General features: G+C 44.6%; 1 protein-coding gene across 1 annotated transcript in view; it reads right to left on the bottom strand.

Annotated features, from left to right (window-relative positions):
• Window positions 1-3,383: 3,383 nt before the first annotated feature.
• Window positions 3,384-12,919, bottom strand: part of CDHR4 (cadherin related family member 4) — a 35,064-nt gene continuing 25,528 nt past the window's right edge. Inside the window, exons 16-19 of the mRNA XM_075831991.1 lie at window positions 4,961-5,017; window positions 4,690-4,789; window positions 3,862-3,889; window positions 3,384-3,713 (exon numbers count right to left, since the gene is read on the bottom strand). Of these exons, the coding sequence (XP_075688106.1) occupies window positions 3,658-3,713; window positions 3,862-3,889; window positions 4,690-4,789; window positions 4,961-5,017 (241 nt within the window). The 3' untranslated portion in view covers window positions 3,384-3,657. The remainder of the gene's footprint in view (window positions 3,714-3,861; window positions 3,890-4,689; window positions 4,790-4,960; window positions 5,018-12,919) is intronic.

Raw genomic sequence — 12,919 nt, 5'->3', positions numbered from 1 at the left:
AGCGGCTCCGCAGATCGTGTGTTAGGGTATGTTCACACTACAAAGTAGCTGAAAATTACGGAGCTGTTTTCAAGGCGTTTTTCGAATCTGAAAATGGAGAGTATGTTCACACGGCTTATTTTCGTCAGTTGTTCGGGCCGTAAACGGCCGAAAAGTCGGAAGCAGAAATACGGCGTTCTGTTCCTACGGGGCGTTTTTTTTACACGGCTGTTTTAAAAAACAGCTGCGTTAAAGAACGCCCGCAAAAAATAAGTGCAGGTCCCTTCTTCAGCCATTTTTGGAACCGTTTTTCATTGTCTCAATAGAAAAATAGCTCCAAAAATGGTCGTGAAAAACGCCGCAATAAACGCAAGTTGCTCAAAAAACCGGCTGAAAATCGGGGTCTGTTTTCCCTTGAAAAGCTCCGTATTTACAGCCGTTTTTGGTACGCAGTGACCGTGGCCTCAGCTGTTATTCATTTGAGGCTTCTTTTGAGGCGTTTTTCTCGGCACCAATGGAAAATCCGCTACAAAAACGCCTCAAGAAATGACATGCTCCATTTTACGCGCCGTTTTTAAAAAAACGGCAGCATAAAAAATAGCCCAGTCTGAACGAAACGCAGTTTTCCATTGAATTCAAATGTTTGTAGACGTTTAGCGTTTTTTCAGGCGTTTACACCCCGAGATGCGCCTGAATATGCAGCGTGTGAACACGCCCTTACATGTAGTCACCGCTCCGTCCGGGCGGCGCCATCGTCTTCTCATGTTTGGTTTTCCGTCTGCTGATCTGTACAGAATTTCCTCAGCGATTCCGCTCCGTGTGAACAGGGTCTTAAAGGTTTCATTTCGGGGATTTTTCTCTTTTCACGCAGCGTTCTGTGGTCTCCATGTGACATCTAATCTTTTGAAAAGTCCGTGACGTGTCCGTTAACCGGAGGCCAGCGCCGCACATCCGCCGCACATAGGCCGTAATGTTAAATTAAACGTATACATTTTTCCTGAATGGCGCAATCTACTTCACTATTCAGCAGAAAACCGGTAAACCCGACGTATATTGTTTGACGGAGGCTAAAAGTGCACTATGGGGGCCTCTGTTGGTATAATTTTGGGCCGTTTCACACATATACGACATACGTACGGGGAAAATGCAGTGTGAAAGGGGCCTAAGCAGTGGCGTAGCTGGCAGGGGGGGGGCGCCGCCACCCCCGCCGCCACCACCATGACCGGCGCAGCCACACTACAGTATTATTCAAACTAGCACACTATGCGCGCCTCTGGCCCTGCCCGTCAGGAGCTGCGTGTGAGAAGAGGGTGAGTGAGCACCCAGCCCTGATGGATAAAGTTATATACAGGGAGGATGGGGGTTATATATACAGGGATGGTGGGGGTTATACACAGGGATGGTGGGGGTTATATATACAGGGAGGATGGGGGTTATATACAGGGAGGATGTAATAAGCAGTGTATCTGTGAATCCAGCACTGGGGTGAGATAGAACACTTACTGGAACTGCAGCAGCGTGTCTCTCTGTCAAAAGGCGGAGCGTAAAAAAGACGCCCACGTCAAAGAAGTGCCTGTCACTTCTTCAGACGTAAATGGAGCCGTTTTACATGGAAAAACAGCTCTATTTACGTCCGTAATGGACGCAGCAAAAGACGCCTGCACATGCCGTTCTCCTGAAAACAGCCCCGTAATTTCAGCCGTAACGGACGCTGCCGTGCGAACAGACCCTGAGGCTTTTTTACACGGGCGGATGATCGGGGCGGCGCGTCGTCCGGTGTACACAGGATGTGCTGCTGACAATGAGGGTATGTTCACACGGCAGCGTCCGTTACGGCTGAAATTACAGGCACTTCTTTGACGCGGGCGTCTTTTTTTACACGTCGCATTTTGGCAGCGGCGCGTAAAAAAAATGACCGTCGGCACAGAACATCGTAAGACCCATTGAAATGAATGGGCAGATGTTTGCCAACGCTTTTGAGCCGCATTTTCGGACGTAATTACATCCGTAAATAGTGTGTGAACCCAGCCTGACGCAAACTTTATTGTGAGGGACGATACAGAACAATGATTGCGCCACGTAAATGGAGATAAACGTAAGAAATCTACCGCTGTAAAAGGGACCTTACATTTCAACAACTGTCCAGTGGGGGGAGTCGGGTATTGGGACACCCCCACCCCAAGTTTGACAACGCTGTTCCCACACAGACTCCCATAGATATAATAGACGACGTTGCAGCAGAATCCCAGCTCAGGGCTCATACACACGGCCGAGCCGCTCATTACGGCCCACGATTGCGGGCACCGCCGCAATACAAAGTCTGGGAGCGCGGACAGTAAAAAGCAGGAGTTCGGACATGTCTTGGGTTTTGCGGTAACTTCTAAGACTAAACGGGACGTGTCCGTGGACAATAGAAGTGAATGAGTCCGTAATTGCGGATGATTTTTATGGTCGTGTTCGTGGGGCCTAAAAAAGACTTTATATAAAGCGCTGCTTATTATCTCTCCCCCTCCAGTGACTCCAGCTCTGCTACATCGTCTATTGGAGTGAGATCCACCTCCTGTCTCATCACAGGCTCAGGCTGTTGCTTTGTCTCTCCCCATTTCTTTACACTGCAGCTCTGCTTCTTCAGATTGGCCGCCCTGTATAGGGACAGGCTCAGCAGGAGGTCAGTACATGGAGAGATGATTACATTACAGGACGGACAGAAGATTATAAACTACAACCAGTGAGAAAAGCAAAAAAAATCAGGAAACGGCTGCACATAGACTGAGGGGAGGAGTCTAAACAGGAGGAGGAGCTGCAAACAGGAGGAGTCTAAAGAGGAGGAGCCACAATAAGGGGGAGGGACCTGAAGAACAGATTATCAGGAAACCGCTACACAGATTGAGGGGAGGGGGCCTCAATAAGGGGGAGGGGCCTCAATAAGGGGGAGGAGTCTGAAGAGCAGATTTGAGGATAACTGAATGGCAGTAGTCTTTGGAGAAGCAATGGATGAAGATGATTATTATGGTGGCTGGAGAGCCCCTAATATGACAGGCCACGGAAGGGAGAAAATGCTTCATGGCCGTCGTCTTTTACCAGCATTAGTGACGTGCAGAGGGTACTGCTCCCCCTCCCATGATTTTTCGGACGTGACATGGAGGATGGGTGGGGTGTGAAGACCCCCGCTCCCTCACTTCCAGCAAGTAAATATGGCAGATGAAGAACGCAGGAGACCCCGGGAGGAACACGCTGGGTGGAGAGAGTTTACCAAACGCTCCACCCTCTTCTCATCTGGTTATGACTGAGCACAGCAGAGATTCCAGGGAATTCAAGGTTCTCTGATGTTGCACTACAACTCCCATCGTTCGGGTGGACATGAGCCGCACTGATTAATAACACACCTCCCGTCACATGACACAGACTTTCTGCTCACATTTATTTCTGCGATTTTGCGATGATTTCATACTTTTGCTGAGTTCTGTACAAATTATTTATCCGGTGTCAGTTCATGGTGTGGCCTGTAGGGGTCACTGTCTCCACACTTGTATACTATGCGATGTAGTGACCCCTGCAGGATAAATCCGGTACTGCACAAATCTGACTTTTCACACACGGTTTTTGACAGATTATAAGAAATTTACATTCATCAAGATCCTCTTTATTCTGCTGTGGAATCCGCTGTCCTCATCCTCTTCATAACCAGCGTCTCTCCCCCGTGTGAGTGTTGAAAAGATATTGACGACCAGAAACTGCGGACAAATCACAAATACGTTATGTGGAGACGCTTATAACGTAGGCAGGAGGCGACGGACGGTGAATGAGAGACATGATGTGAGTGGTCAGCAGCCCTGCCCTCTGAGCGGACATAGAGGGAGCGATCGCCTGCCAGACACTTACCTGGATCTTGTGCTCGGCCGTCAAACTGCTGCAAGAAGAGAACGGAGAGAAAAGTCACAGACTGCGATATATTGGGGTGACCTCCAGTCTCTCCGCTATAGACCCCCTCCCCTCTCCACGATTACTGCTGAGCAGCACAGAAGAAAATCGTTTTCTGTGCTACAACAACCCCCGCCCAATATCATCGCCTGCACACAGGCACCTGGGACTCCCCATAATCCAGGGCGGTCTACATGTTATTCATGGTCCCGTATCAAGGCTGCCCTCACAATGGGGCGTATAGTGGCCCTCATAATGGGGCGTATAGTGGCCCTCACAATGGGGCGTATAGTGGCCCTCACAATGGGGCGTATAGTGGCCCTCACAATGGGGCGTATAGTGGCCCTCACAATGGGGCGTATAGTGGCCCTCACAATGGGGAGTATAGTGGCCCTCACAATGGGGCGTATAGTGGCCCTCACAATGGGGCGTATAGTGGCCCTCACAATGGGGAGTATAGTGGCCCTCACAATGGGGCGTATAGTGGCCCTCACAATGGGGAGTATAGTGGCCCTCACAATGGGGAGTATAGTGGCCCTCACAATGGGGAGTATAGTGGCCCTCACAATGGGGCGTATAGTGGCCCTCACAATGGGGCGTATAGTGGCCCTCACAATGGGGCGTATAGTGGCCCTCACAATGGGGCGTATAGTGGCCCTCACAATGGGGAGTATAGTGGCCCTCACAATGGGGAGTATAGTGGCCCTCACAATGGGGCGTATAGTGGCCCTCAGCGCTGCCCAGGAGGCCATGTTATCCTTTATTTCACAGCAGCAGAACTTTCCATACCAGGCTCAGGGGGCTGACTGGGGCGACGTCCTTCTTCTCCTGGGCAGTCGGCGGCGGCTGATTGCGAGATTCAGCGACCGCTTCACCTTTCGTTACGGAGCTGTTAACAGAAAAAAAAATAATCATTCAAAATATGAGGCGCGAGGGAATGAGGTAGTCACAGCTCCGCCCCTTCTACTAACGCCCATGAACTGTTGTGCCGTTTTCAGTGACACATAATGAGTGGCCCTCAGAACATGGGATCGGAGAGGGGAATTTCCTGGTCGCTCACCTGTCCGGCAGTAGGGGCTGCGTTAACTCCTTACTGCCTTGTACACAGAACGGGGATCTGGAAAACAAAATATATATAAGATGTCACCGCTGTAATATATGACGTCACCGCTGTAATATAAGATGTCACCGCTGTAATATAAGATGTCACCGCTGTAATATATGACGTCACCGCTGTAATATCTGATCTCACTGCTGTAATATATGACGTCACCGCTGTAATATAAGATGTCACCGCTGTAATATAAGATGTCACCGCTGTAATATAAGATGTCACCGCTGTAATATATGATGTCACTGCTGTAATATATGATGTCACTGCTGTAATATATGACGTCACCGCTGTAATATATGACGTCACTGCTGTAATATATGACGTCACCGCTGTAATATATGACGTCACCGCTATAATATATGACGTCACCGCTGTAATATAAGATGTCACCGCTGTAATATAAGATGTCACCGCTGTAATATATGACGTCACCGCTGTAATATCTGATCTCACTGCTGTAATATATGACGTCACTGCTGTAATATGACGTCACCGCTGTAATATATGACGTCACCGCTATAATATATGACGTCACCGCTGTAATATAAGATGTCACCGCTGTAATATAAGACGTCACCGCTGTAATATGACGTCACCGCTGTAATATATGACGTCACCGCTGTAATATATGACGTCACCGCTGTAATATATGACGTCACCGTTGTAATATATGACGTCACCGCTGTAATATATGACGTCACCGCTGTAATATATGACGTCACCGCTGTAATATATGACGTCACCGCTGTAATATATGACGTCACCGCTGTAATATATGACGTCACCGCTGTAATATATGATCTCACCGCTGTAATATATGACGTCACCGCTGTAATATATGCCGTCACCGCTGTAATATATGCCGTCACTGCTGTAATATATGACGTCACCACTGTAATATATGACGTCACCGCTGTAATATATGACGTCACTGCTGTGATGTCACCGCTGTAATATCTAATCTCACTGCTGTAATATATGACGTCACTGCTGTAATATGACATCACCGCTGTAATATCTGATGTCACCGCTGTAATATATGATGTCACTGCTGTAATATGACGTCACCGCTGTAATATATGACGTCACCGCTGTAATATATGATGTCACTGCTGTAATATGACGTCACCGCTGTAATATATGACGTCACCGCTGTAATATAAGATGTCACCGCTGTAATATATGACGTCACCGCTGTAATATAAGATGTCACCGCTGTAATATATGACGTCACCGCTGTAATATATGATGTCACCGCTGTAATATATGACGTCACCGCTGTAATATATGACGTCACCGCTGTAATATAAGATGTCACCGCTGTAATATAAGATGTCACCGCTGTAATATATGACGTCACCGCTGTAATATCTGATCTCACTGCTGTAATATATGACGTCACCGCTGTAATATAAGATGTCACCGCTGTAATATAAGATGTCACCGCTGTAATATAAGATGTCACCGCTGTAATATATGACGTCACCGCTGTAATATAAGACGTCACCGCTGTAATATATGACGTCACCGCTGTAATATAAGACGTCACCGCTGTAATATATGATGTCACCGCTGTAATATATGACGTCACTGCTGTAATATATGACGTCACCGCTGTAATATATGACGTCACCGCTATAATATATGACGTCACCGCTGTAATATAAGATGTCACCGCTGTAATATAAGATGTCACCGCTGTAATATATGACGTCACCGCTGTAATATCTGATCTCACTGCTGTAATATATGACGTCACTGCTGTAATATGACGTCACCGCTGTAATATATGACGTCACCGCTATAATATATGACGTCACCGCTGTAATATAAGACGTCACCGCTGTAATATAAGACGTCACCGCTGTAATATAAGATGTCACCGCTGTAATATATGACGTCACCGCTGTAATATATGACGTCACCGCTGTAATATATGACGTCACCGCTGTAATATATGACGTCACCGTTGTAATATATGACGTCACCGCTGTAATATATGACGTCACCGCTGTAATATATGACGTCACCGCTGTAATATATGACGTCACCGCTGTAATATATGATCTCACCGCTGTAATATATGCCGTCACTGCTGTAATATATGACGTCACCACTGTAATATATGACGTCACCGCTGTAATATATGACGTCACTGCTGTGATGTCACCGCTGTAATATCTAATCTCACTGCTGTAATATATGACGTCACTGCTGTAATATGACATCACCGCTGTAATATCTGATGTCACCGCTGTAATATATGATGTCACTGCTGTAATATATGACGTCACCGCTGTAATATATGACGTCACCGCTGTAATATATGATGTCACTGCTGTAATATGACGTCACCGCTGTAATATATGACGTCACCGCTGTAATATAAGACGTCACCGCTGTAATATATGACGTCACCGCTGTAATATAAGATGTCACCGCTGTAATATATGACGTCACCGCTGTAATATATGACGTCACCGCTGTAATATATGATGTCACCGCTGTAATATATGACGTCACCGCTGTAATATATGATGTCACCGCTGTAATATATGACGTCACTGCTGTAATATATGACGTCACCGCTGTAATATCTGATCTCACTGCTGTAATATAAGATGTCACCGCTGTAATATATGATGTCACTGCTGTAATATATGACGTCACTGCTGTAATATATGACGTCACCGCTGTAATATATGACGTCACCGCTATAATATATGACGTCACCGCTGTAATATAAGATGTCACCGCTGTAATATAAGATGTCACCGCTGTAATATATGACGTCACCGCTGTAATATCTGATCTCACTGCTGTAATATATGACGTCACTGCTGTAATATGACGTCACCGCTGTAATATATGACGTCACCGCTGTAATATATGACGTCACCGCTGTAATATAAGATGTCACCGCTGTAATATAAGACGTCACCGCTGTAATATAAGACGTCACCGCTGTAATATATGACGTCACCGCTGTAATATATGACGTCACCGCTGTAATATATGACGTCACCGTTGTAATATATGACGTCACCGCTGTAATATATGACGTCACCGCTGTAATATATGACGTCACCGCTGTAATATATGACGTCACCGCTGTAATATATGATCTCACCGCTGTAATATATGCCGTCACTGCTGTAATATATGACGTCACCACTGTAATATATGACGTCACCGCTGTAATATATGACGTCACTGCTGTGATGTCACCGCTGTAATATCTAATCTCACTGCTGTAATATATGACGTCACTGCTGTAATATGACATCACCGCTGTAATATCTGATGTCACCGCTGTAATATATGATGTCACTGCTGTAATATATGACGTCACCGCTGTAATATATGACGTCACCGCTGTAATATATGATGTCACTGCTGTAATATGACGTCACCGCTGTAATATATGACGTCACCGCTGTAATATAAGACGTCACCGCTGTAATATATGACGTCACCGCTGTAATATAAGATGTCACCGCTGTAATATATGACGTCACCGCTGTAATATATGATGTCACCGCTGTAATAGATGACGTCACCGCTGTAATATATGATGTCACCGCTGTAATATATGACGTCACCGCTGTAATATATGATGTCACCGCTGTAATATATGACGTCACTGCTGTAATATATGACGTCACCGCTGTAATATCTGATCTCACCGCTGTAATATATGACGTCACTGCTGTAATATATGATGTCACCGCTGTAATATATGACGTCACCGCTGTAATATATGATGTCACCGCTGTAATATATGACGTCACTGCTGTAATATATGACGTCACTGCTGTAATATATGTCACCGCTGTAATATCTGACCTCACCGCTGTAATATATGACGTCACCGCTGTAATATCTGACCTCACCGCTGTAATATATGACGTCACCTCTGTAATATATGACGTCACCGCTGTAATATATGACGTCACTGCTGTAATATATGACGTCACCGCTGTAATATATGATGTCACTCCTGTAATATATGACGTCACTGCTGTAATATATGACGTCACCGCTGTAATATATGACGTCACTGCTGTAATATCTGATCTCACCGCTGTAATATATGACGTCACCGCTGTAATATATGACGTCACCTCTGTAATATATGACGTCACCGCTGTAATATATGACGTCACCGCTGTAATATATGCCGTCACCGCTGTAATATATGACGTCACCGCTGTAATATATGACGTCACCGCTGTAATATATGACGTCACCGCTGTAATATATGATCTCACCGCTGTAATATATGACGTCACCGCTGTAATATATGCCGTCACCGCTGTAATATATGCCGTCACTGCTGTAATATATGACGTCACCACTGTAATATATGACGTCACCGCTGTAATATATGACGTCACTGCTGTGATGTCACCGCTGTAATATCTAATCTCACTGCTGTAATATATGACGTCACTGCTGTAATATGACATCACCGCTGTAATATCTGATGTCACCGCTGTAATATATGATGTCACTGCTGTAATATGACGTCACCGCTGTAATATATGACGTCACCGCTGTAATATATGATGTCACTGCTGTAATATAAGATGTCACCGCTGTAATATATGACGTCACCGCTGTAATATAAGATGTCACCGCTGTAATATATGACGTCACCGCTGTAATATATGATGTCACCGCTGTAATATATGACGTCACCGCTGTAATATGACGTCACCGCTGTAATATAAGATGTCACCGCTGTAATATAAGATGTCACCGCTGTAATATATGACGTCACCGCTGTAATATCTGATCTCACTGCTGTAATATATGACGTCACCGCTGTAATATAAGATGTCACCGCTGTAATATAAGATGTCACCGCTGTAATATATGACGTCACCGCTGTAATATAAGATGTCACCGCTGTAATATATGATGTCACCGCTGTAATATATGATGTCACCGCTGTAATATATGATGTCACTGCTGTAATATATGACGTCACCGCTGTAATATATGACGTCACCGCTGTAATATATGACGTCACCGCTGTAATATATGACGTCACCGCTGTAATATAAGATGTCACCGCTGTAATATAAGATGTCACCGCTGTAATATATGACGTCACCGCTGTAATATCTGATCTCACTGCTGTAATATATGACGTCACTGCTGTAATATGACGTCACCGCTGTAATATATGACGTCACCGCTATAATATATTACGTCACCGCTGTAATATAAGATGTCACCGCTGTAATATAAGACGTCACCGCTGTAATATAAGATGTCACCGCTGTAATATATGACGTCACCGCTGTAATATATGACGTCACCGCTGTAATATATGACGTCACCGCTGTAATATATGACGTCACCGTTGTAATATATGACGTCACCGCTGTAATATATGACGTCACCGCTGTAATATATGACGTCACCGCTGTAATATATGACGTCACCGCTGTAATATATGATCTCACCGCTGTAATATATGCCGTCACTGCTGTAATATATGACGTCACCACTGTAATATATGACGTCACCGCTGTAATATATGACGTCACTGCTGTGATGTCACCGCTGTAATATCTAATCTCACTGCTGTAATATATGACGTCACTGCTGTAATATGACATCACCGCTGTAATATCTGATGTCACCGCTGTAATATATGATGTCACTGCTGTAATATGACGTCACCGCTGTAATATATGACGTCACCGCTGTAATATAAGATGTCACCGCTGTAATATAAGATGTCACCGCTGTAATATAAGACGTCACCGCTGTAATATATGACGTCACCGCTGTAATATATGATGTCACTGCTGTAATATGACGTCACCGCTGTAATATATGACGTCACCGCTGTAATATAAGACGTCACCGCTGTAATATATGACGTCACCGCTGTAATATATGACGTCACCGCTGTAATATAAGACGTCACCGCTGTAATATATGACGTCACCGCTGTAATATAAGATGTCACCGCTGTAATATATGACGTCACCGCTGTAATATATGATGTCACCGCTGTAATATATGACGTCACCGCTGTAATATATGATGTCACCGCTGTAATATATGACGTCACTGCTGTAATATATGACGTCACCGCTGTAATATCTGATCTCACTGCTGTAATATATGACGTCACTGCTGTAATATATGACGTCACCGCTGTAATATATGACGTCACCGCTGTAATATATGATGTCACCGCTGTAATATATGACGTCACTGCTGTAATATATGACGTCACTGCTGTAATATATGTCACCGCTGTAATATCTGACCTCACCGCTGTAATATATGACGTCACCGCTGTAATATCTGACCTCACCGCTGTAATATATGACGTCACCTCTGTAATATATGACGTCACCGCTGTAATATATGACGTCACTGCTGTAATATATGACGTCACCGCTGTAATATATGATGTCACTCCTGTAATATATGACGTCACTGCTGTAATATATGACGTCACCGCTGTAATATATGACGTCACTGCTGTAATATCTGATCTCACCGCTGTAATATATGACGTCACCGCTGTAATATATGACGTCACCGCTGTAATATATGACGTCACCTCTGTAATATATGACGTCACCGCTGTAATATGACGTCACCGCTGTAATATATGACGTCACCGCTGTAATATCTGATCTCACTGCTGTAATATATGACGTCACCGCTGTAATATATGACGTCACCGCTGTAATATCTGATCTCACTGCTGTAATATATGACGTCACCGCTGTAATATATGACGTCACCGCTGTAATATATGACGTCACCGCTGTAATATATGATGTCACTGCTGTAATATGACGTCACCGCTGTAATATATGACGTCACCGCTGTAATATATGACGTCACTGCTGTAATATATGACGTCACCGCTGTAATATATGACGTCACCGCTGTAATATATGACGTCACCGCTGTAATATGACGTCACCGCTGTAATATATGACGTCACCGCTTGCTGTAATATATGACGTCACAGCTGTAATGTATGACGTCACCGCTGTAATATAAGATGTCACCGCTGTAATATAAGATGTCACCGCTGTAATATCTGATCTCACTGCTGTAATATATGACGTCACCGCTGTAATATATGACGTCACTGCTGTAATATATGATGTCACCGCTGTAATATATGACGTCACCGCTGTAATATATGACGTCACCGCTGTAATATCTGATCTCACTGCTGTAATATATGACGTCACCGCTGTAATATATGATGTCACTGCTGTAATATATGACGTCACCGCTGTAATATATGACGTCACCGCTGTAATATATGACGTCACCGCTGTAATATATGACGTCACCGCTGTAATATCTGATCTCACTGCTGTAATATATGACGTCACCGCTGTAATATATGACGTCACCGCTGTAATATATGACGTCACCGCTGTAATATATGCCGTCACTGCTGTAATATATGACGTCACCGCTGTAATATATGACGTCACCGCTGTAATATATGACGTCACTGCTGTGATGTCACCGCTGTAATATCTGATCTCACTGCTGTAATATATGACGTCACCGCTGTAATATCTGATGTCACCGCTGTAATATATGCCGTCACTGCTGTAATATATGATGTCACTGCTGTAATATGACGTCACTGCTGTAATATGACGTCACCGCTGTAATATATGACGTCACCGCTGTAATATAAGACGTCACCGCTGTAATATATGACGTCACCGCTGTAATATATGACGTCACCGCTGTAATATATGACGTCACCGCTGTAATATATGACGTCACCGCTGTAATATAAGACGTCACCGCTGTAATATGACGTCACCGCTGTAATATATGACGTCACCGCTGTAATATAAGACGTCACCGCTGTAATATAAGACGTCACCGCTG

This window comes from Rhinoderma darwinii, chromosome 7 (genome assembly GCF_050947455.1).
Source record: "Rhinoderma darwinii isolate aRhiDar2 chromosome 7, aRhiDar2.hap1, whole genome shotgun sequence".
NCBI lineage: Eukaryota > Metazoa > Chordata > Amphibia > Anura > Rhinodermatidae > Rhinoderma > Rhinoderma darwinii.
This window is presented reverse-complemented; position numbering and strand designations above follow the sequence as displayed.